Source organism: Neovison vison, chromosome 5 (genome assembly GCF_020171115.1).
Source record: "Neovison vison isolate M4711 chromosome 5, ASM_NN_V1, whole genome shotgun sequence".
Lineage (NCBI taxonomy): Eukaryota > Metazoa > Chordata > Mammalia > Carnivora > Mustelidae > Neogale > Neogale vison.
In genome coordinates, this window is record NC_058095.1 from 89,339,488 (window position 1) to 89,365,854 (window position 26,367).

Consider the following 26,367-nt stretch of genomic DNA (forward strand, 5'->3'; position numbering starts at 1 on the left):
AGATCTATTTGTATTAAGGTTTTCATGGAATAGCTTTGGTTATTGAGGAGGTCTTGGTTAAATTATTTAATAATCATACCATTATGGAAAAGTTGGAACCCATTACCTGTAGTAGTCAGTGAGATCTAAGAATCCTTGTAATGGTCTCTTAGTTATTTGTCTTGGAAAGCTTTGAAAGATTTGTAATCTGTAAAGAGTAAGGGATTTATCTCCTTAGGATAAATCATGTGCCAGTTAGTATACTTTAATATAACTTTCTTTGGAAATTTTACTTCCTTTCTGAACTAAAACAAAAAAATGTAATCAGCCTGAGTCCTTACCTCATCTTTCAAACACAACAAAAGATCATCCATAGTGGACTAGAGTAGAAACCCAGGGAAATTTAAGATTCTTAAGATACAGGTTGAGGACCTGTTGAAAAATGGGGGTGCCCCAGGGAACCCCTATGGCATAACTGTCCAGATATAATTATTTTCCTGAGACAAACAAGTACTGACTATTTTGATCTAAAGAAACACTCCAGAAAGACACAGATCTCTAAGTGTGAAATATGTAGCTTTAGGAGGCAGAGAAGATAAAATATTATTTTCATTTGGTCTGTATGAAAGTGAGGTGAGAGGGGAGATGAAATATTCTATTTATGGCCTGATAGCCTGAATAAATCTATATTCTTTTCCATTGCATTTTTTCTTTCAAGTCATGAAGATGGGAATATAATGTGAAGTACAATGAGATTTTTCCCTTTTTTTTTTCTATAGGTTTTCAGCTTTCCCCTTTTCCCTATAGGTTTTCAGCTGTTGTTTTTAGCCCTTCTTGGAGCTGTTGCTTTTAGAGAGTATCTCCAAATGTGGGTAGGTATTTGGATGGCTCAGTTGAGCTTTGATGGGTTCAGCCTCAGTAAATCTGCCAATGTCAGCAAATTTTTGTTTTTCCACAGAAAGGCATACTTCCTAAAGATGTTGAACTTGGGTTTGATTTAAATAAAGGGACACCATAAATCAATGTTCAAATTAGCTATGACCTGATTATTGAATAGGAAGACATCATGATTTCAAGGGAAGGACCATTAGGAGAACACTAAATATGGTAATTCCTTTTGCACAGTAGATCTTTCCTTATTAAATTACCTGGAGTGACATCACAAAAGGAGGGGGGGAAATGTTCCTTTGTTAAAGGCCTGCCAGTAAGTTGAGGGTAGTGAAGGGTTATAGATGCCATCACTGAAGTGGTTTGTCAGCTCCAAGAGAGACACAGGTTCTGTAATAGTGGTAGAGTTTAAGATATAGCATCAGTGTTAACACAGGTATTGCAAGATTGCCTTTTAATATTTAGAGAAATTTCTTCTTGTGAGTTTAAGGATAAAATAGGATACTCTCCATCATATCACCTTCCTTGATCACCTACTTTATTTTTTCCCTTCACTTTCTTATCAGTGGCAAAACTATTGTTTTTCCATTGTCCTTTCTGGTTATATTATCTGCAGATATCTTTATCAGAAGACTCACTTTATTAATTCACAAGTTCCACACTTCTGTTATTCCTTTAGTAGTTACACTAGAGATTAAAACATGCATTTTTGACTCATTAAGTAATACTAATTGGTGCATTTACTCTTTCCCCAAACAATGAAAGAATATTAAAATGTTTGAAATCCATTTACCCTTTATCTCTGACTTAATATGACCATGTTGTTGTATCTTTTAATGCTGTATGTTTAATACCCTACAAGATACTATCATTGTTATATACAGTCAATATTCATTTAGAATTACTACCACCATTACCATTTCTTATTCCTTCCTGCATTATTGGGCTTCCTTTGTAGATCATTTTTGTTCTACCTGAAAAATGGCCTTTTTACTTATGCCTCTATGATTCATAATGCTTCTTGAATCTATAATTTGCTGTCATTAGTTTTAGAAAATGCTCAGCCATTGTCTCTTTAAATTTGTTTATTCCCCCTCTCTCTTTCTTGTTTCTCTCTTTCTCTTCTGATGAGATCCAGTTACATGTATGTTAGACCTTCTCATCTGTATTATTTATGTCTCTTATCCTGTCCTTCATGGTTTTTATCATTTTATCATTCCAGTCTTTATTTTGAATATTTTCCTATGATCTCTCTTCCAGCTCATTAATCCCTTCTGCTGTACTTCCTGTGCTTTTAAACCTATTCATTGTGTTATTAAATGAAGTTATTTTTTCAGTTTTATAATTTGTTTTCTCCTCAAAATCTGTTGTGTTCTATTCTTGAACTTATGAGACTTTCAGAATTTTCAGTCTTTTGTTTTGTTTTTCATTTTTAAGATTTTATTTATTTGAGAGAGAGCACACAGGAGTAGGGGGAGGGACAGAGGGCAAGGGAGAAACAGACACCCCACTGAGCAGGGAGCCCAACGTGGGGCTGGATTTTAGGACCCTGAGATCATGACCTGAGCCAAAGTCTGACACTTAACCCACTGAGCACCCCAGTCTTTTGTTACCTTAAGCATTGTATGTGCAGTTAGAACTGCAGAGCCTATCTGGAGCCCTTCCAAGTCTGTTTCTGTTGTTTGTGGTTTCTGCTGGTTGTCTTGTCACTTCATATGCCTGGTTATTATTATTATTTTTTTAAATTAGGTTTAGACTTTGTATTTGAAATTTTTCTTTAGAAATAACTTAGTTATACCTAGGAGATGCTATCTTCCAACAATGAGCACTTCAGTGGTGCCTGAAGGAGCTAGCTATCTAGGACTGTATTGATCAATTTTCAAGCTTTGATATTTGAAGCCAGCTGTAGTCCTTATGAGAGTCAGTATACTTTTTTTTTAAGATTTTATTTATTTATTTGACAGAGAAATTACAAGTAGACGGAGAGGCAGGCACAGAGAGAGAGAGAGAGAGAGAGAGGGAAGCAGGCTCCCTGCTGAGCAGAGAGCCCGATGCGGGACTCGATCCCAGGACCCTGAGACCATGACCTGAGCCAAAGGCAGCGGCTTAACCCACTGAGCCTAGTACTCTTAAAGTACTTCTTTTTATGGTCTTAGCCAAAAATGCCTGGGCATTTCCTTGCATCCTTTCCTTCTTTTTCCCTGGTTTCAGTGGTCCTTGCACAGACTGTAAGTTTTATCTCCTTAACACTGCAGGGTTGTCCAAAACATCATTCAGCTCTATTGTAGGACTAAACATATCTCTTTGACTATCATTAAATCCTGAGTTAGCTTGTTAATTATTTATTTCTTATACCATATAAATTTATTTTATTGTAGTTTCTCTTGGAGTACGTGCCAGTTATATTTTCCATTTTTTGTTTGTTTGAATAATTGGAATCCTTTTTTTTTTTTCAAATGAAATGTTTGTAGTTAAGTAAAAGGCAATAAAAAGAGGATCTGTTTAGGTGGAGACAGGGCCACTGTCTTAATTCTTCCATATTTTTCTCCCTTTACCCCTTACTGTCCTGAGTCATCTCGTTAAAATTTTAAGGCTCCATGCAAGTTTGAAAAATTTACCTTGCAAGAAAATTTCACATCAAAGATTTTAAGTGCAAAGACATATAATAAAAAACACACCTTCACCTTCTGCTTAAGGAATAAAACATGACAAAATTAAAGCTTCTTGTGTACCTTTCTGTGGGAGGGAGAAGAATAGTCCCCCCAAAGATATCCATGTCCTAACCCCTGGATCCTTTGGATATGTTAAGTTACATGGCAAAGGGAGATTTAAGTTGCAGATGGAATTAAAGTTTCTCATCCAGTGGCCTTAGAATAGGAAGATCATTCTGGATACTTTGGTTGACCCAAGGTAATCACAGTAGTACTAAAAGTGGAAGAGGGAGGTACAAATGTTAGAGAAAGAGATGTGACATAAGAAGCAAGGTCGGAGTGATGGGATATGAGAAGGACTTCTTCACCTGTATTTCTTGTTTTGAAGATGAAAGAAGAGGTCTATGAACAAAGAAATGTGGTTGCCTCTATAAACTGGAAAAGGCAGGGAAACTGATTCTTCCTTCGGGCCTCAACAAAAAAATATAATTGTGCTGGCACCTTGAATTTTAGCTCCCCAAGACCCATGTTGGACTTTCAACTTGCAGGTGTATATTATAATAAATTTGTGTTGTTCCGCCAAGTTTGTGGTAATTTGCTACAGCAGCATAAGAAACTAATACACCCTCTCTGATCAGATTTACATCTCTTAGCCTAGAAGTAACCAACACACTGGTGTTAATAATTCCTATGAATGGCTTTGTACTTCTATACCACATGTATTTTATTTTTTATATTGTATGTATGTTAAGTAATGCTGTGCATGTGTTTAAACTTAATATAAATGGTATTGAATGGTACTTCCTGTTCTGTGGCTTTGTGGTAAATATTGTTTTTGAGATACGCATATTAAAACAAGTTATTATACCTTATTCATTTTATTTCTGGAAGTTTCATTGTAACTTGTGAAAATTATATAGGTATTCTCTTAATGTACATTTGGATTGTTTGATAAGCACTTTTGTTTTTGTTTTTATTTTGTTTTAAAGGAATCAACATTTTAGAATTAGAAGATTTCAAATTAAAGTCTATTGTTGGGGCACCTGGGTGACAGAGTCAATTAGGCCTCGGCTCTTGATTTCAGCCCAGGTCATAATCTCGGGATCCTGGGATGAGATCTGCATCAAACTCCACACTCAGTGGGGAATTTGCTTGAGGATTTCTCTCCTTCTCTCTGCGCTCCCCCCACCACCCCCCATATCCCATCTGTCTAAAATAAAATAAATCTTTAAAAAATATTTCTTGCTTACCTTTAAAAAAATTAGAACACTCATAAACAATTTTCTGGAGTTGTGCTATCCAGTATAATAGCCACTGGCTACATGTGGCTGTTTAAATTTAAATTAATTAAATGAAATAACACTTAAAGTTCAGTTTCTCGGTCATACTACCTTTATTTCAAGTGCTCAGTACTCATACAGCGCCGATGGCCGCTACCTTGGACAGAGCATAGAACATTTTTCTGTCTAATAGAATGCTCTGTTGGACCGTGCTTGGCTACTGGAGTCATAAATACCCTCTTTAGTGTACTTGTGCTCTTCAGTTCACCAAAGCTCTCACATCACATGCACATTTTTGGCCCTTTCTCTGATAGAAGATACTTGCTCAGGAAGGTTTGAATCCCAGCCAACTCTGACTTTGGCCGACTACCAGACGTTTTGGTGTGTCTGTTGTCCCATCTGTAAAATGGGGCTAACTAATTAGCTATTCTTGGCTTTACATTTGTTAATATATAAGAAGAGTATCTGGTGCATTGTAAATGTTTGTAAGTGCTGATTGTCCTTATTGTGTAAATTATCTCCCTGATATCTCTGCATACTTGAGTATGCTGCCCTGCTTTTAGTAGCAAGTTAAGCAACAATGAAACTTTCTAGACACTGAATCCTCTTTCCTCTACCACCCTATCTTTCACCTTTATTATAGGCATATTTCTTTCTTTCTTTTTTTTAAAGGGAGGGGCGCAGGGGGAGAGGGAGAGAGTGTCTCTTAAGTAGACTCCACATCCAGCACAGAGCCCAAAGTGGGGCTCAGTGTCACGACCCTGAGATCATGACCCGAGCCAAAATCAGGAGTCAGGCACTTAACTGACTGAGCTTATTATAGCCATACTTTTTAGGACCTGTTTGTTCATATTACCTTTAGTTCCTCCCTTTCCATTTACTCTTAAATGCGCTCCAGTCTGGCTTCTGCCTCCACCATTCCATTTAACTCCACTTGGCTAACATCACCATTCTGTCTGTTGCTAAATCCAGTGGATACTTACAGAGCCAGTATCACATAATGGCTAAGAATTCAGGTCCCGGGTTCTACATAGTTTGCTAGTTATGGCCCTGTACAAGCTACTTGCTTTCTCTAGGCCTTAATTAGTTCATCTATAAAAAAGGGGTTAAAGAAGCTTTCTGATAGGGTGTTGTGAGAAATGAATGAATCAGTACCTTTATAGTGCTTACACTAGTCCTAGGAATGTTACAGTCATTTAATGAATGCCTCCTATTATTGGCACCAGCATGCTATATTTTAACACATTTCCTTTCCTTCTTGAAATAAGAAACTCTTGATTTATTACACTTTACTTATATTTTGTACGTATGGCTTCTCTTTCTCATTCGGCTGTAGGAATTTCTTGTCTTTTTTCCAATGTAAAAGTGAGAGTTCCTCATAAATAGATCCTTCAAAGCCTGGTTTTCAGGCCTTCTTTTCTTTTTCCCTTACAGTCTCTTCCTAGGTAATATCATCAACTTGCAGGTGTCAGATACCTTTGAAATACTGAAGATTGTGTGATTTGCCTCTCTGGGCCAGACGTATCTTTTGAGCTCAAGACCCATTTATACACTTGTCTACTCACTTCCATTTTGATGTATGACAAGTTTCTCAAACTGAACATACTCAAATTTGAATTGTTTCTCTTTTTTCTCCTTTGCACTTGGCAGCATTATTCACTGAATTACTTATGTCAGTAATTTGGAAGTTATCTTGGATATCTTTCTTTCAGTCAGTCACTAAGACCTGTTGATCCTTGCGTTCAAAATAAAATTCCAAAATGTCCACCTTTTACTATCCAATCAGTTGTAGCTTCTCTGCTATTAATCTAGACCAAGCCACTATCATCTCTTAGCTAGAAAATAGCCATAGGAGTTTTTTAAAATTGTGGTAAAATATAGATAACATAAAATTTAATTACTCTACTGTATACCATTTTCAAGTGTACCATTCAGTAGTATTAAGTACATTCACATGTGCTGCCATCACCACCATTCTTCCACAGAACTCGTCATCCTGCATAATTAAAACTCTGTACCTATTAAAGAGCAACTCCCCATCCCCTTCCACCAGCCTGTGGCAACCACCATTCTACTTTCTATCTCTATGAATTGAACTGTTTCAGGTATCTAATAGAAGTGGAATCACAGTAGTTATGAACCATACATAGATTTTCATCTTAATTCTTGGTAGCCTACCCTGTTAAATATCCTCACTCTTTTTTTCTTTACCCTTTCTATTCTCCTCTCTGCATTCTTTTCCTGTAACCCTTCTTACCTTTTTGCGCTTCCTTCTGTTCCACAAACGTATTTTTGAAAATAGGGATTAAATTTCCCACTCAAAAAGCATTGAATGACCGATTGGATAAGAAAACAAAACCCAAATGTATTTTGCCTACAAGTGACTCACTTTTGCTTCAGGGATATACATAGACTCAAAGCGACTGGAGGGAAAAAGATATTCCACGCAAGTGGAAACCAAAGGAGAGCAGAAGTAGCTGTACTTAACGTCGGACAAAGTAGACTTTAACTCAAAAGTTATAACATGAGATAAAGAATGTTTACACTGTATAATGATAAAGGGATTATGTCTTTAGGGGGTTGTAACAATTGTAAATATATATGATCCCAACATTGGAGCACCTGAATGTGTTAAGTGTATGCTAACATATGATGGGAGATCATATGTTGTAGATATGTTGTAGACAATAATATAATAGAGTAGGGAACTTTAGTGTTCTGTTTTCAACAGTGAATGTGATATCACCTAGGTAAAATCAATTAGGAAACATTGGATTTGAACCAATGTTATATGTATATAATATATGTAACATATGTATGTGTTATGCACGTATATATCTTTAAAAACAATGTTGTATATTTAGCATTCCATCTAACAGCAGCTGAATATACATTCTTCTCAAGCCCATGTGGATCATTCTCCAGGATAGATCATATGTTAGGTCATAAAACAAGTCTTAGCAAATTTAAGAAGATTAAAATCACACCCAGTATCTTTCTAGACCACAGTGGTATGAAACTGGAAATCAGTAACAGGAAGAAATGTGGAAGACTCACAATTATGTGGAAATTAACACACTGCTGAACAACCAGTGGATCAAAGGAAAATAAAGAAATAATCTTGAATTAAAAGTGTAAACAGCATCTTAAAACTTCGTGATGCAGTTCTGTGAGGAAGTTTATAGTGATAAATGCCTACATTAAGAAACTGGAAAGATCTGCAATAACCTCACTTTATAACTCAAGGAACTAGAAAAAGAACAAACTAAACCCTAAGTTAAGAGAAAGAAGAAAATACCAAAGTTTGGTATTTTCAAAAATTAATGAAAGGGAGACCAAAAAGAAAATAGGAAATATCAATGAGAGAAAGGGCTGTTTTTTTGAAAGCTAAACAAAAAATAGCTTTGAAACGTTTAGCTAGAGTAAAAAAAGAAAAAAAAAAAAAAACGATTCGGATAAATAACTTCAGAAATTAGGAGGAGACATTGCAATTGATGTCAAAGAAATACAGAAGATCATAAGAGATTATTATGAATGATTATAGGCTAACAAATTAGGTAACCTATAAGAAATGCATAAATTCCTAGAAACATACAGCCTACCAAGACTTAGTAAGAAATAGAAAATCTGTATCAGTAAGAAATAGAAAATCTGTTCACAGTAACAAAGTAAGGAGATTGAATCAATAACCAGAAACCTCCCAACAAGGAAAAGCCTAGTACCAGATAGTTTCCTGGTAAATTCTAAATATTTAAGAAAGGATTAACACCAGTCTTTCTCAAACTCTTCACAAAAATTGAGGAGGAGGTCAGCATTTTGCAAGGCCAGCATTACCCTAATACCAAGCCAAATGAGGACATTACAAGAAAAGAAAACAGGCCAATATACTTACTGAATAGAGATGCAAAAATACAGGACAAAATATTAGCCAACTGATTTCAGCACCATATTAAAAGGATCTTAATGCTATAATCAAGTGAGACTTATCCCTAGGATGCAAGGATCTTTCAACATATACAAATCAATAAATGTGATACATCATGTTAATGGGATGAAAAATAAAAATAGATAATAAAAATTATACAATCATCTCAATAGATACAGAAAATGCATTTGCCAAATACAGTCTCCTTTTATGACTAAAAATTCTTGACAAAGTAGATAGAGGGGGAATATGCCTCAAAATAATAAAGACCGTATAAAACAAGACCAGGTAACATCATACTCAGAGTAAAAAGCAAAATGGTTTTCCTCTAAGATCAGGGTGCTCTTATCATTCCTATTCAACATACTACCAGAAATCCTTGCCAGAGCAATTAGGCAAGGAAAATAAAAGACATCCAATTCAGGAAGAAGTAAAATTGTTTGTTTGCGGATGATATGATCTTATACTTAGAATATTCTAAAGACCCCACCAAAAAACTATTAAAAATATTCATCTATTCATTTTAGGCAGAGAGCACAAGCAGGAGGGCAAAGGGAAAGAGGATCTCAAGTAGACTCCATGCTGAGGGGGGAGCCCCATGTGGGGCTTGATCTCAAGACCTGAGCTGAAACTGGGAGTCTGATGCTTAACCAGTTGCACCCCCACATGCCCCAAGAAATAATTTGCATTTCTGTGCACTAACAACAAAGCATCTACAAAGAAAGGAAGAAAAGAAATCTTATTTATTTATTTATTTATTTATTTATTTTAAAGATATTTATTTATTTGAGACAGAACAACAGTCAGGGGCAGAGGCAGAGGGAGAAGCAGGCTCCCAGCTGAGCAAGGAGCCTGTTGTGGGACTCCATCCCAGGACCCAGGGATCATGACCTGAGACACTTCACCAGCTGAGCCACCCAGGCACCCCAAAACAATCTCATTTAAAATAACATCAAAACCCATAAAATACTTAGGGATAAATGTAATGAGAAGATTTGTACAATGAAAACTCTTAAGACTTCAAGGAAAGAAATTAAAGAAGACACAAATAAATGGAAGGATATCCCATTTTGGTTAAATGGAAGAATAATATTGTTAAAATGTCCATACTGCCCAGGCAATCTACAGATTTAATGTAATCTTTATCAAAATTCCAGGGACATTTTTCACAGAAATAGAGAAGACAGTCCTGAAATGGAACCACAAAAAGACCCCAAATAGCAATGCAGCCTTGAGAAAGAACGACAAAAATTGCATCATCCTTTCTGATTTCAGTCTACAGTATAAGCTCACAGTGAAAAGGTATGGTACATAGACCAATGGAACACAGTTGAGAGTTCAGAAATAAACTCTTGCATATCCTAATATGTGACTAATATTTGACTAATAATACAAATATGTCACTTAATATTTGAGTAGGGAGCCAAGAATGCTCTTTAGAGTGTCTAAGGGGTAAAGAGCCAGTTAGATACCTGCTCCTGTAATTCAGAAGGGGAATGATACGGACAAAGAACGGCAGTAAGACTGGGGAGCAGGGATTTGGTAACTGACTAGGTAGGTGAAAGGAAGAGGAAAATAAAATAATTGCCTGGTTGGGTAATGGTGAGCCACAAAATTGGGCAAGTTGTGAAGGTCTGAGGACCAGGGCTGAGGTGAAAGTGGGGATAGGACAGTGATTTGGAATCTCCAGGTACGGAAGCAGATCCCTCTGATTCTTGAATCCTTTCACTTCCCCTGCTTTCTTTGGTAGTCCAGAGTTTTCAGGAGAAGGGAAAGATCTCTGACAGCTTTCTCAGGTCTAAATTTTCGAATTGGCCTTAGGTGTCTATCACTTTAACCTCTTATTCACCAGTTATCTTTTAATTTGTTTTTCCTTATCTCACATTTTATTTTGGAGATAAATCTTCTGAAGTAATTTTACCTTAGACTTTCTACCTAGAACTGTCAGAATAGATCTGTTCTGAGAAATATAATGTGGAAATGCAGGCCAAAGAACATTTCCAAGTTTCTGTAAACATCACTTTAAATACTTCCGCTTTTAATTCATCTTAAAGAAATCAAACATCAGAATCCAAGTAACTCTGAAGCTATGGCTAATATGTTTTGTAAAACTGGGTTACTAGGATGAAATAGCTTATGTATTTGTAGCTCTTTCTAGGTCTATTTCATATCTAGATCACTGCTTCAGACTCAGAATAGATTTATAATTATAGAGTTGGCCTTCATGCAGGTATTCTCATTCTTTGATACCAAATTTATGAAGTTTATGTATATACTTTCATCCTAGGACTTTATAATAGTAGGAATGAAGACAGAAATTATCCATAGAGTCACCAACCTAGTCTTGCAGCAGTGTGTAGTATGGGAAAATTAGTCATTTCAATGGTCTGTGATATACCTGCTCTGCAGTCGTAAAAATATATTCACTTTTCATTATGAGCAGATAACGGTCTTCTCACAATCGATCTTTTCACCAGATGTCTATTTAAGAACAGTTTTATAGGTGTTTAATTACAAAAATTGTATCAGCTGACATGTTACTTAATACAGATTAGTTCACAAAATGATATGAACTGTTGTTTTGTCTGATGTGTCATTTAAAAGTATTTAGCTCTTTAAAGGTGTAAAAGATCGATTTATTAGGAGTAGCAAAGCTTATCTAACCTATAGGAGATGTTAAGAGTTTATTAGAATCAACATTGGGGAGGGTATGTGCTTTTGGGTAAATTGAAAGGGGAGGTGAACCATGAGAGACTATGGACTCTGAAAAACAATCTGAGGGGTTTGAAGTGGCGGGGGCGGGGGTGGGAGGTTGGGGTACCAGGTGGTGGGTATTATAGAGGGCACAGCTTGCATAGAGCACTGGGTGTGGTGAAAAAATAATGAATACTGTTTTTCTGAAAATAAATAAATTGGAAAAAAAAAGAGTTTATTAGAATCAAAACTTGTTTGTACATCTCCTTTTGAGAACTGGTTGGAAATTGGTTTTCCCCACTACTTTTACATTTTATGATTAATCTAGTTCTGATAATCATAAGATATTTTCTCCCTTTTGTATAGTCTTTTGTGCCTTGTCTCTTGGTTTCAAATCATTCCAAGTGTATAATTTTTAAATCATAGCTTTTATACACAATTTAAATGTTTACTTCTTTGCTATTTTTTGGTTTTATGTAATTAAAAGATCGTAGATCTGTGAATGCCTCAAGGAAAACTTGAAACCTCCAGTAGTTTTTTGTTTAAGGTCTTTTGGTCCTCTTTTTTTGTTTATATGATAATAGCAGCTTTAAATGAAAAGTTTCTGATAGCTTGTGATCCATGCATTGCCAGGTAAGTTGTTAGGAGGGAGTTTGAATCTGTGTGTTAATGATAAGCAAAAATAATGTGCATATTAACTCATGTAGGTAGAGGAGATGTGTTCATTTACATATGACCCGTTTATTGCTGTGGTGAAAATGCCTAAGAGTATTTTACCTGGAAGCAATTTGTAAAAGAGTTGGTAGTCCTTCCTGAACTGAGCAAGTGTAGCATATGGTGGAAAATGCTTTCTGGAATCAAACTGCCTGGTTTTGAGGTCCTCGTTTGCTACTCTCTAGCCTTGTGACTACAGATTCTCTCTTTCCTTTTATGTAAAATAGGATAGCAATGATATTTTATGATGTCATTATTAAAGAACACTTGCACATAAAGGACAATCTCTATCATAAGCTATATAAACTACGTAACTGATAGTTTTTTTTTTGGTGAACCACCTATAACATTCTTCTCATGACTGCCCGAGTTAAAACAGTACTGTGGGTAGTCAGTAAATTAATTGTCCAAAAAACGGTTTCTTCTTCCTCTGTGTATATATTTATACACATATATATTTAGATGTATATCTGTTTATGTATATATGTGGGTATATAAGTGCATATGTATGTATATGTATTTATGTACACATATTTACATATATATTTTGAAACGTGCTTATGTATATGCACATAAATATTTCTGCAGAAAAAGCATGTGGCCAATGCTGTCTATACATAACTACATATGTATAAAATACACATTTTGTATAAATAATTTCAGTGCATGTGTGGCATGGACTTTTACATTGTCATTTATCTTAAATGCTTAATGTGTGGTACTTGGCTATGGAAAATGCTTGGTTCATACTATATTCTTCTAGGAATCTGATTCATTCTCTGCCTGCCAGGAAGTTGCATTTATTGAATGTTCAGTTTTAGGAGAAATGGGCTTTCTGGTATTTTGGAAAGTTGGAGGCAAAATATATAGTTCCCGCTCCTGGGACATGACTCGGCTTCCTCCCCTCAGAAAACACTGAACTTGCTTCAAGAACTAGGAAAACACAGGACTTATAAGTCTACTAATAGAGTAATTTTCTACAGAACAGTATGAAAGTGTCAGATTTAACAGGTTAATATTGCTGTAGGACTTAAGATTCTCTAATTTGGCATGACCCTGCCTTGTGAGGAGAGACTTGCTGGCAGCTGATGCCATCCCCTTCATCCTTCATCCATTCTGAAATAGACTGCATATTTCATTCCTCTGTGTGGCCCTCTATTTCTGGTCAGATGTTACATATTTACCTAATTACAATGAGACTCTGTCCAAGTCCACCTTATGTGTAATCGGTGTTGGAGCAGTGGGTGGAAGGAAACGGAAGAGGCAGGCTTCTTCTTGCCAGTTGTTAACTCCCGTGAAGCTCTGAGCCTGTACTTGGAAGGACTGTGCTTAGGCGAGGTGAGTTTATCACTCCCTAATTCCACTCCTGTTTATTTATATGTTGAAAATAGCAAAATCTTAGTTTGGGCACTTGTTACTTGACTTTTAGATTTTTGACAATAGCTTCCTAATTACCCTTTTGGCCTCCAGTCTTGATCCTTCCAGTGTGTGCTAATGTGTGATTTTTCTGTCAGTTTAGTCTAGTCAGATCTTAAATTTTCTTAACACTGACAAATATCTATGTAATTCTGTTGAAACTTTCATAAATTTTATATATCTTTGACATATACCAAATTTAACTCTTCTCCTGCTGTAATTTTTTCCCTACACATTTAGGAAATCCTGTTTTTGTACCTGAGTAGGGGTGTTCCATTTAACTGGTTGTTTCTTGGTTTTTGTACATAGAATTGAATTGAAAATACTGCTTAGTATTTTAGTACATGGCATACTATCATTGTCAACATGTAAGGCCCTCTGTTTTTCTTTATTTTTCATTCTCTTATCTTTGCCCAATTCTCTTATCCCATTATAATAGATAATGGGATAAGTCTTCTTTTTTCAGTATATATCCTTTCAGCCCCTATTCCAATCTAAATATCTTTAGAACATACTTGTATTCCTGAAAATACTGTTTGTGTAGGGTTGTAAGTATTCTCAGTATATACATATACCATGTGTCACTTACCTGCTCCCAGTGATTCACACACAGTATACCTCTGTTTGCGTCTACAACTGTCACTTTTTGCAGCTATATGAAACCTTTCCTGTGGTACGTAAAATCAGAAGAGAAATTGCTGGTGTAGGAAATACATATACTTAATATCACTATTCTAGATTGCTTTCTAAAATGTTTGTGCTAGTTTATACTCTTAGTAATAATAGGAAATGAGGAATACCCTTCCTTTATATTTTCACCAGTTTAAATGAGAACCATTAAATAATGTTAAATATTAGTCTTTAAAGATACTAGAAACAAAAATAGAATGCAAGAGTGAGAGGAAAGGTGTATATTCATTTAAGTAGAAAAACTTTTGTGGCCTAATTTTTCTTTATAAATTCAGGTTTAACACTTTGTTGTTAATGATAGAATAAAGATTGCATGTAAGAAGCTGTAATGTGAAGACTTCAGATCCCATCCAGTTTATTTGTTCAACAAGGAGCATTCATAACATTCTTTTCAGTTATAGAGTATTGGTGACAGGGTAGAATGTAGATTAAGGGAGATGAAGACATTTTTAGGGTGTTTTAATAACCTCAACCTTGAATACTTATTGATAGTAATACTTAGAATATAATATATAAGCATTTAAGGAATGTTTGGGTATATTCACAATCTGATGTAGTACTACTTTTAAGAAAAAGAATATTTGGAGTCAAATAGAAATAAGTGTATATGTGAAATAGGAAAGACCAACCATTTGGAAGAAAAATGCTATGCGTTAATTTATGGTTTTAGCGTTGCTTATTTCTTTGACCATGAATATTAAGGAGAAGAAAAATGATTATAGGTGACTAATGTCAAGATAGTAGTTCTTGAAGTCAAGATGCAATGACTATAATAACTTTACTTTTTGTTAGAGTTGTGTTCAGAAAAATGACACTGTGGGCAGATGACTTAAGAGAGATTGATAAGTAGTAATCTGTTTCTAAGCAAAAAGCCAAGTTCAAGTGTGGTTTTGGTGTCGACAGAAACTTTCCTAGGTTTGACATCACAGGGGCTGCCTGTCCTGTTTACCGTTTTGAGTTTACTATTTCAGAAGTTGCTTCGTATTTGAGTATGATTGCCTAGGAGTTAGAGTAAGCTGAGTTGGACCCAAGAGAAGGTGGCTACAATCTCAGTAATTAGTTGGTTTGCATATTTTAGTGAAATCATGAGCAAATTGTAGCCAGGAATTGGACTCATACAAGGAATGACTAGGGATACAAAGAGCAGTATTATGAGTATTTTTATTAGACGTAATAGGTGTCTAGTAACAATTCAGAAATTTAAACCATCATAGAAGATAGAAAAGAGGTTGGGGGTTGGTGAGGGCATGCAGATTTAGCCCAACAGTTTTTGGTTCAGGCCATTTAGATCTTGTTCTGTGGATCCTGGGTGGAAGCTGTCTCATTCTCCAGAATCATCTTCTGGAAGATTCTTAGGAATCCTCAATTTGAGGTCTCTGGCTGGGACTGTCTTCCAGTAATTTGAGGATGTGTTATGTCACTGTAATTGAGAGCTGTGCATCCAAGGAGTTTTACTGCTGTTTTAGTTGTCAACAAAATATGCCAAGGTCATTTCCATGGGGGTTCAAGTGCAGTCTTTCCCTAACAATGCTGCAAAAATAGCCGGTCACCTAATCCCAGAGCATGTTGAGCTGATTAAATATCTAGCAAGGGAAGATAAGATTGAACAGCTCTGGAAAATTTTTATGTTAACTAGAATTTTTTATGGGAGAGAAAGGCTCCTGTATTAACCATATGTTGCACAATTTCTAAAGATCCAGTCAGTGATTACCCACAGAATTAGAAGGTATTGTGAACAGTGAGGACTTCAATCATCCTGCAGGACTGCTTGATTTCTACCATCAAGTGTGCTACGCTTGTTTCTGATTGACAAGGATATTAAAACCTAGAAACAAAAATCAAATTCAAGCAGTTATTGTACCAGTTTTTCTATAAGAACATAAGTCTGCCTCTTCTCTACTTAAAGTATATAAAACATTAAGCATATATATCTACTTGAATACATTTTATTTGCATTTAATCTATAAAGACTGAACTTCTCTTTTGATTGGTCAAATAAATCAATTTGGAGAGAACAGAGTTTTCAAAATAGGAAATCCAGAGATAGAGATACTTTAAGTCTAAAAGTTTATTATTTTGATTTGGGGACCTAAGTCACAAAAGACAAGATCAAAAAGAATTTTAAATTATAATAATACATGAGCCTTAGTCGTGGTATCCAAATGTAAAAAGTAGTTCCATGCAATATTTGAAAATACTATAGCAATAGGAATAATAATTATTAGGACCTTTAATCTTTTTAAATAAGGAGATTTTATTAAAAATGGCTTAGACCCAGTATTATATATTAAGAGCATTCTTTCCCAAAATAGATACTGCAGGCCTTTTCCCTGCAGTAACCATCAAACTGCAGCACACAATGACAGTTGCTTATGATGTGCTTCCAAATTACTGCATAATAAAGATAATTACATCTTCAGTTTAACACATTAGACTTTGTGTAATTCACAATTTTTACTACATAACTAAACACAGTGATTAGTTCAGCTGTTTATTTCCTCCCCCACCCCCACCCCCACCCCCACCCCCCAGCATGACTTTTTTCCCCCTAAAGCATGAAGGAAGCAGTGCACTTATTTCACATTCTGGCTCAAGCTCCTTGATCTGGCCAACTCCTCCAGAATATTTTCCTGTAATTGCTACTGACAGTGTAATTCTCCAGAACAGAGGCTTAAACTCCAAACCACATCTACTGACACTGTAATCAATACTTCATGATTTTATGGCATGCAGTTGCTCTAGAACTTCTAGCTTCTAAAACTGCTATTGAGAAGTCCACAGGTATCCTGATTCCTAATCCTTTTTTAAAATTTAATTTTATTGAGTTATAATTCACATACAGGATTGTGTAAATTTAAGGTATACAACTGACTGATAAATTTATATATTGCAATATGATTACCACTGTAGTGTAACTAACACTTATATCATGTCACATAATTATCATTTCCTTTTTTGGTGGGAAAATTTAAGATCTAGTCTCTTAGTAACTAACTTTGAAGTTTATAATACGGTGTTGTCTATAATCACTATGTTGTTTGTTGAGTCTCCGGGACGTTTTTATCTTCTGGTTGCAAGTTTGTACCCTTACAGTGTCTCCCCAGTGTGCCCAGCCCCTGGTAACCACCATTGTACTTTCTGTTTTTATGAGTTCCGGGATTCCACATGTAACTGATATTGTACAGTGTTTGTCTTTCTCTGATTTATCTCACTTAGCTTAATGTCCTCAGGTTTATCCATGTTGTCACAGATGGCAGATTTCATTCTTTCTCATGGTTGAGTAATATTGATCCTTTCTGAGTGATCCATTACCTATCTCCCCTGCAAGCATGTTAAATCTGCTCGTCTCCATTTTTCTGAAATGTCTAAATATTGTGTCTTGATATAGATCTATTTTCAACTATTTGTGATGGGAACTCATTGGACCCTTTGAGTTTTATAAACCCTGTCATTCAGTTTAGGAAGTTTCCTTGAATCACTTCATTAATTTTCTTTCTTTCTTTCTAGAACTCTTAATTATTTGTATACTGGATTCCATGGGCTGGTTGTCTGATTTTTCTGTTTTTCTTTATTTTATTGTTCTATTTGCTAGAATATCTCTTCAACTTTATTTTCCATCCAACCAGTTCTACTCCAGAGATATCTAATACTCTCAGTTCTCTGATTTTGGAGGAATTTGCTGTGTACATCTAATTGGTTCTCAGCATTCTTTACTGTCAGCTTCTGAGTTAGTTTTCCTGGATCCTCTCAGTCAGTATTTGTCCACTTACTTTTTAATTTCCAAAGTTTTTGCTGCCTTCTCTCCATTTTTCATCTATATGAGTTTATATCTTTTAAACATTTCTTTACCATAGGTTTAGTAGGGTTGTAGGAGGGAAGTGAAATTTCATATGTGCATTCACTATGCTATTTTTTTTTTAAAGATTTTATTTATTTATTTGACAGATCACAAGTAGGCAGAGAGGCAGGCAGAGAGAGGAGGAAGCAGGCTCCCTGCTGAGCAGAGAGCCCAGGACCCTGGGATCATAACCTGAGCCGAAGGCGGAGGCTTTAACCCACTGAGCCAACCAGGCGCCCCTTCACTATGCTATTTTACCAAAACACTGCTCATTTTTTTAAACTACTCTTTAACAACCGTTTTATATTATTAACTTAATTCTCCTGTCTTTTAAAGGCAAGTGTTCATTATGGTTTCATCCTCCTCTTTTTGGTCTTCTCACATAGCATACTTTAACTCAGCTTTATTTATTATTTTTTAATGTAATATTTTCTTCACATACTTACATGTTTTTTCTCTCCCTGAAGTAAAGCACATCATAGAGTTTTCTATACTCTTAGGAGACAGCTGACATAGAAGACCTTCTCCCATCTTACCTCTGCCTGTTCCTGAAATCATCCATTCTCAGAGCTGTCAGCATGTTTGATGCTATTAAACAGCTATTGCTTCTCTCTGCTGTTCTCTGAGCATGTCACACCTCCCCTGTGCTTCTGTATTGTTGTGCATGGCTATTCTTACTTTTTGGGATGTTGGCTCCAGCTACTGATTTCTCTCCCCAGCCCCTCCCTCCTTTCCTGACAGACTTCTTGAGGTCTTAAGAATCTCTGCCTAAGTAGTCTCTTTCTGAAGCATTCTTTCATCTTGCTTCAATCCTTCAAGCTATAGTCTTATCCCCTCTATTTATAGCACATAGAACACCTTAGTATGATTATTTATTTATATAGTCTGACTACTTCAACTGGATCATGACAAACTAGGGAACAGATCCTTTCCCTCTCCATTGTGCCATTTTACTATGACTGTGTAGATGGATATATAAATAAATGTGCTCTGTAAACCACAAAGCACTATTACATTATGATGTTAATTGTGTTCAGTGATTTTCAAGAGGAAGTTGCCTTTTTGATAATTAAACATCTTCAGTTTTTTTATTATACAATTTCACCTTTCTCATCATTTACTTTTATAAAATATAAGACATATGATTACTTGGGATGGGGGTGAGGACTGTCTACAGATGAGAATTTTTCAGTTCATTGAGAAGACATTTACATCTAGCAACTTGGCTATTTATAAATAAGAGAAATTCGGAGTCATTGTTAAGGAGGTGAAGGGATAAGCCTTTGATTAAATTTATTTTCTTTCTCATCACTTTCTCCTTAGAATGCTCAGACCTAAGATGCTATCCTCAAATAGGACATAGAGCAATTTCTTATAATCTTCTGGTTAAATCAGTACCATATATGTGAAAGTGTGTAATAGACTTATTCTGACTCTGACTTCATTCTTTCTTTTTTCCTATCTATCTATTTATTTATTTTAAAGATTTATTTATTTATTTTGAGAGAGCGAGCAGAGGGAGGGGCAGAGGGAGAAGGAAAGAGAGAGAATCTCAAGCGGACTACCTGCTAAGTATTTACTCCCCCGGAGTGTGGAGCCCTGTGTGGGGCTATTTTTCATGACCCTGAAATCAGGACTGGAACCAAAACCAAGAGTCAGTTTTCAACTGACTGAGCCATCCAGGCGCCCCTCGACTTCATTTTTGTGTGTGTGTCACTCTCCTTAACTTCTTTTTTTTTAAGTCTTTCAGAAATCATTCAGACTTAGTGAACATTAAGTATAGATATACACTTAATGTATTTTTAAAATAATGAGTACCTGTGGTGCTTTACTAGAAAATACATTATAAGGCTGAATGTTGTAAAACAAATCTTTTTTCTGAAAAATAATGTTGGAATTGGGATTTTTTCCCCCACAATTAAGGATTTGGGTGTAAGTATGTTGTAAAAACAAAGATAAAGCTATGTAAGTTTTAATAATAATTGAAGATAATAAAGTATTAAATGAGCTTAAAGGAATTTATTTTATAAGGATTTACTCATTTATTCAACCAAACCTTCTTTCATTGTATCTTGAACTCTACCACCTTTGCCCTTACTTTTAGTTTATGACCTAATTCCCAACATCAGGAAAATATGAAAGCCATCAAGATGAGAACTCTTCCTTAAAGTATTCCTACTTCTAGCCCTCTCTAATCTCCACACACCCCCTGCCCCAGCATTTCAGTCTTTGCTCTCTAAATTTTTACCTCTCTCTCTCATATCAGCAACTCCTTTTCTCTGTTTTTTTCCTGTCAGTACTTACTCTATTTAGGTCTTTTCCATCTTAAAAAAAATAATAATTCTTTAACCTGTGTATTACTCCAGCTACTGACATCTTTTTCCCCTTCTGATACCTATACTTATTTAGTTTGCTTACGCCCCATTCATTCCTCAGCCTTCGCAGTACACACACTGCCGCAACATCACTCCCCCTATTTTTGCCTAATCTACTGTCTGGTGACTTCCTCATTGCTACATTCAGGGGACACTTCCCCATTCTTACCTTACTAGCCTTCTTTGCAGCTTCTGATATTATTTACTATTCTGCTCTTTTTCAAAATCTTTTTTTTTTTTTGACAGTGTTTCTCTTTGGTGTCACTTTACTCTCATAGCTTTAATTACTGTGGATATGCTGATTATAGTAAATTGGTGTCTTCAGCTTTCTCTAGAGCTTTAGACGTGTTTATTCGCTTGGCATTTTCACTTAGGTGTCTCATATGTACTGAAGACTCAACCTGCACAAGACAGAACTGTCATCTTCTTGTTCGCTCAGATCTTTTCCTCCTGCTGTTTTTTTATTTCAGTTAGTAATATGCCATTAACCTATTGCTAGAGCAGAAATCATTTTCTTTGACTCCTCTTCCTTCTGCCCAGAGTTCAGTCACCAGGTGCTATTGGTTCTGCCTTACATCGCTCCAGTCTACCCGTATGGCAGCAACCATTCTGTGGCCACCACCATCATCTTTCACCTGAGTAATTTTAACCCTGTTTACTTTTAACTGGCTTCTCTGCCTCCTGTTCTTATTTACTCCCCCTAAGCATTCAAATGGCAGCCAGAGATATTTTTTTCAAATAAAATATAATTGATATTTTCTTTTTTTTAAAGGTTTTATTTATTTATATGAGAGAGAGAGCGCACAAGCAGGGAGAGGGAGAAAGGGAAAAGCAAATTCCCCCCACTGAGCAGGGAGCCTGACGTGCATCCCACGACCCTGAGCTGAAGGCAGACGCTTAACTGATTGAGCCACCCAGGCATCCCTTTTCTTTCTTTCTTTCTTTCTTTTTTTTAAAAGATTTTATTTATTTAGTTGACAGAGGTCACAAGTAGGCAGAGAGGCAGGCAGAGAGAGAGGAAGGGAAGCAGACTCCCCACTGAGCAGAGAGCCTGAAGCAGGGCTTGATCTCAGTACCCTGGCATCATGACCCAAGCTGAAGGCAGAGGCTTTAACCCACTGAGCCATTCAGGCACCCCCACCCAGGCATCCCTAATTGGTATTTTCTTATTAAAGAAATCTTAAATGGAGTGCTTCCTGTTATTCTTGGAGTAAAAAGACTTTTATGTTGTGGTTCCTAATTAATGCCTTCAGCCTTATCCCCCATTGTTTATGGTGTCTGTTCTCCCTCAGATGGTTTTCTTTCATTTCATTTGTCTGTGTTTTCCCCTTAACTCATAACACACACATACACACACACACACACACACACACACACACACACACACACCAGCAGTTTCTGAAGTCTGATCTGGGAACTGCTAGTTACCCCTAACACACAGTCCTTTCAGAGGGTCCATGTGGTTGGCACGGTTTTCATTGTAGTGCTATGATACTACAGTTGACCCTTGAATAGCATGGAGGTTGGGGTTGGGCTCCAGTAGCCCACCACTATGTAAAATTGATATATAAGGACGCCTGGGTGGCTCGGGGGGTTAAAGCCTCTGCCTTCAGCTCAGGTCATGATCCCAGGGTCTTAGGATCGAGCTCCGCATCGGGCTCTCTGCTCAGCTGGGAGCCTGCTTCCTCCTCTCTCTCTCTGCCTGCCCTCTCTGCCTACTTGTGATCTTTGTCTGTCAAATAAATAAAATCTTTATAAATAAATAAATAATAATATTTTAATAACTTTTACTTCCCCAAGAACTTCACTACTAATAACCTTACAGATAAACAGTAGATTAATACATATTTAGTATGTACATGTGATACATAGTGTATTCTTACAATAAAGTAAACTTGGAAAAAGAAAATGTTAAGAAAATCATAAAATTTAGTACTGTATTGTATTCATTTTAAAAAATCTGCATATAAATGGACCATGCAGCTCAAACCCATATTGTTCAAGGGTCATCGGTATTTCCTTTTCTTACTATCTCGTGAATGTACAGTGGGTTTTTTCCAAAGGTGTCATAACATGATGATGTCATTGCTCTGGTGGCTAGTAGGTATATGCTTTTGCGTTCTCTGTTTTTAAAAGTTCTCATTTAAAGAAATCTAATAGGGTAAATAATGATAGATAAAACAAAAATTCTTGAGAGTCTTCAGTAATATCCAAGAGAGTAAAGGGGTCCTGGGTCAAAGAGTTCAAGAATTGCTGTTCAGGCTTCATTTCAGTGGTGTTTCTTTTGAGAAGTTTTTGCTTAGGTCCTCTACCAGAGTGATCATTGAATAACCTCTGTGGTTTGAACTTGCCCTATCATAGTACTTACCATACTGTACTGTGGTGTGTTAGTTGTTTATCTGTCTAGACCAGTAGATGCAGAAAGCTCTATAGAACAAGGAACTCTGCTCTATCCCCAATACTGAACACAGTTCTGAATACGTAGTAAGTGCTCAATAAACCATGTTGAGTGACTCTCTTCGAAGGTATTGGGGGATATGAGGACTATAACTTGTTTGAAATTATCACCATTTTGTACTTTAGTGATACATTCATTTCTTAATTTTTTGACCCACCAATATCTGAAAGGGTTTTAGAAAACAAGTTGTGTATGTGTGTTTGTTGAGTGTTACAGTACACACACGTACACATACATATATAAAAAGGAAATGTATATATATATTAGAGCAGGAAGAATCTATTTCTAAGTCTTTGCCTTCCCAAACCATGGAGCCTTAGACAAATCTTTTTATTTCTTTGAATCTGACTTTCCTCATCAAATAGGGGGATTGAACTAGATTATCCAAAACCTTTTTCCCTATATGATATTCTGTGATTACATGTGAAAGATATCAAAAATGTATTATGTGATTTATATTTATATTTTATTAAAAATGCACATACATTTAGTTTTATCCAATATTAAAATAACTTTGTTTTTACAGGAAAGATGATAAAGACTATGCTTTAAAACAAATAGAAGGAACTGGGATCTCTATGTCGGCATGTAGAGAAATAGCAGTAAGTGAAGTTCTTTTTATAATCATTATTATCAATTGACTAATGAGTGTCAACTATGTAGGTCTCTGAATTGTGTTTGTCACATATACACATTAATTGAAAGTTGGTAAATATTTTTCTTATTGACAATCTATAGAAAAATATGTTTGTTTTATAAGAGAAGTAAAGGTGGCATGTAGTTCTAGCAGGAATAACTATGTAAATTCATTTGTTTGGGAGTAAGTCAATATAAGTTATTTATATAAATGTGTATTTTTCCAGTAAATGTCACTAAATATTAAGGGTCCAGTTATTCATATTATTTCATTGGGTGCAATAAAAGTAAATGTGTATGAATCTATGTTAGTTCATTAAAATTAATATTCCTATATTAATAAGATGAGATTGATGTCATTACTTACATGAACTTAAAATGAGATTGTATTATTTGATTTTCATTTTATCTGTTCATTTGAATATGTAAAAATATGTGCTATTTTCTTTTGGAAGCATAGCTTTCCATATGGTGTTAGAATCTCATTTTGATTCCAAAGGAAAACATTCATGTTAATGCATTACTAAACAATTATTCACACATTTAAACTGAGTATTACTTCCATGAGATTTTACTTCAGTTGTTACTGTTGTAACACTGTGGATCCAAATTTGTCTTTTCTGACTATAATCAAAATATTCTAGAATATGTATTAAAATCTTTGTTTTTGTCACTTTTAGCCCTTGTATCTGTCTACAGATAATAGGCTGTTGTGACCTGGATATATTAATTTAAATAATTTTACCCATTTAACAGATTCTATACCACTGGGGTTTCTGTTAACAGCCATTTGTTGTGTATTAATGTTGATGAGAACTAGAGTAGGTAAAAGTAAAGAAACAGAGCAAGTGAGAATCCCTGGCCTTAAATATTTACACACTGATGAGGAAAGGCACTCCTAAATCTTACAGTAATAGTGTATGGGAAGAAAAGAAAAAGGGCACCTGGATGGCTCAGTTGGTTAAGCAACTGCCTTCGGCTCAGGTCATGATCCTGGAGTCTGGGGACCGAGTCCCACACTGGGCTCCCAGCTCCATGCGGAGTCTGCATCTCTCTCTGACCTTCTCCCCTCTCGTGTTTTCTCTCACTCTCTCTCTCAAGTAAGTAAATAAAATCTTTAAAAAAAAAAAATAGTGTACGAAGAGCAATGATAGAAGTATATGGAGAGTGAGAAAATTACCCACATCTCTAATCAAGAGAATCAAGGAAGGTTGCAGGTTTTGGAAGACATGTAAGAATTACCTCCATGAGGTGTGCCTGGGTGGCTCAGTGGGTTAAGCCTCTGCCTTCGGCTCAGGTCATGGTTTCAGGGTCCTGGGATCGAGCCTCTCATCAGGCTCTCTGCTCAGCAGGGAGCCTGCTTTCCTTTCTCTCTGCCTGCCACTCTGCCTACTTGTGATCTCTGTCTGTCAAATAAATAAACAAAATCTTAACCCAAAAAAAAAAAAAAATTACCTGCATGAGGGAAGAGTAGAGGTGAGGTGGAGGGCATTCTTTCATAACCAAAGGTATGCCATGTTGGAAGTTATATTTCAAGTAATTGGTAGATTTTTAATGTTCTTGAATCTAAAGGAAGGATATCTGTACCTTAACTATCAGTTCTTCAGTATCTACACTTCTACATGTTGTAGTTAGCTGGGTGGCTCAGTTGGTTAAGCAGCTGCCTTCGGCTCAGGTCATGATCCCAGCGTCCTGGGATCGAGTCCCATATCGGGCTCCTTGCTCGGCAGGGAGCCTGCTTCTCCCTCTGCCTCTGCCTGCCTCTCTGTCTGCCTGTGCTCGCTCTCTCTCCCTCTCTCTCTGACAAGTAAATAAATAAAATCTTAAAAAAAAAAAAAAAAAGAATTAAAATCCATTAAACTGTGGTTAGTGATGTTAGATGTCATGATGGAGATTACCTTTGGGGAGGGCCAGGGAGTGACAGAAGGGGGAGACAAGGGACCTTCAGGATTCTGTTTCTTGATCTTGATTTGGGTCTGGTTATGTGAGTTTACTATGTGAGAACTCACTGCGCTGTGCATTTATAGTTTTTGTGCTTCTCTCTTTATTAAACTTGAGCAAAATGTTTTAAAAACAACTCATTCATTTTAGGAACAGGCATTCTTCATGTATATGTTAATAACTGTAAATTCAGTTTGGCATAGAAAGAAATACAAAAACTTACTTTTAATGTGTTTGATTGTGGTTCTTCAATCTAAAGTGAGCAGAAATTTTTATTTTTGATGAAATTTACTAATTTTTCCTTTTTATGACTATTGATTTCTGTATTTGGCTGAATAAATCTTTACTTATGGTTGTGAAGAAATTTTCCTTTGTTTTCTTCTAAAAGCTGTATAGTTTTGGTTTTGTTTTTTTATTTATGTATACTTAATTCATTTTTCTTTGTATAGGTATGATGTAAGGTTTGAGCTTCTTTCCCGCCTTAACCCCTATGAATGTACAGTTGTTGTAACATCACTTTTTAAAAAAGATTCTTCCCGATTGACTTTGTTTGGCACCTTTAAAAATTTAAGTGACTGTGTAAGTATGGACTACTTCTGGGCTCTATTTTGTGCCATCTTTGTCTATACTTATGCCATTATCAGGTCACTCTAGCTTTACAAGATTTGAAGTAAGATTGTATATGGCTACTAGCCTTATTTTTCTGTTTCAGGATTGGGCTATTTTAGGTCCTTTGCATTATCATATAAACTTTTGAATCATCTTGTCAATTTTTATTTCAGTAATATGCCTGCTGGGATTATGGTTTGGATTAATTTAGGGAATATTGACACATCCAAACCATGAATCTAAAAAGATATAGTTTCAGTTTTTAAGGTTTTC

General features: G+C 35.9%; 1 protein-coding gene across 5 annotated transcripts in view; it reads left to right on the forward strand.

The window, feature by feature from the left end:
- Window positions 1–26,367, forward strand: part of CDK8 (cyclin dependent kinase 8) — a 113,960-nt gene that overhangs the window by 29,490 nt on the left and 58,103 nt on the right. For 3 of the 5 annotated variants that reach the window (XM_044249462.1, XM_044249463.1, XM_044249461.1), the window contains exon 2: window positions 23,435–23,510. The exons of 1 other annotated variant lie outside the window; for it this stretch is intronic. In XM_044249462.1, coding sequence (XP_044105397.1) covers window positions 23,435–23,510 — 76 coding nt within the window. Of the gene's footprint in view, window positions 1–10,255; window positions 10,278–23,434; window positions 23,511–26,367 lie in introns of those variants that run through there. One more of the 5 variants, XM_044249464.1, reaches the window with a different exon arrangement.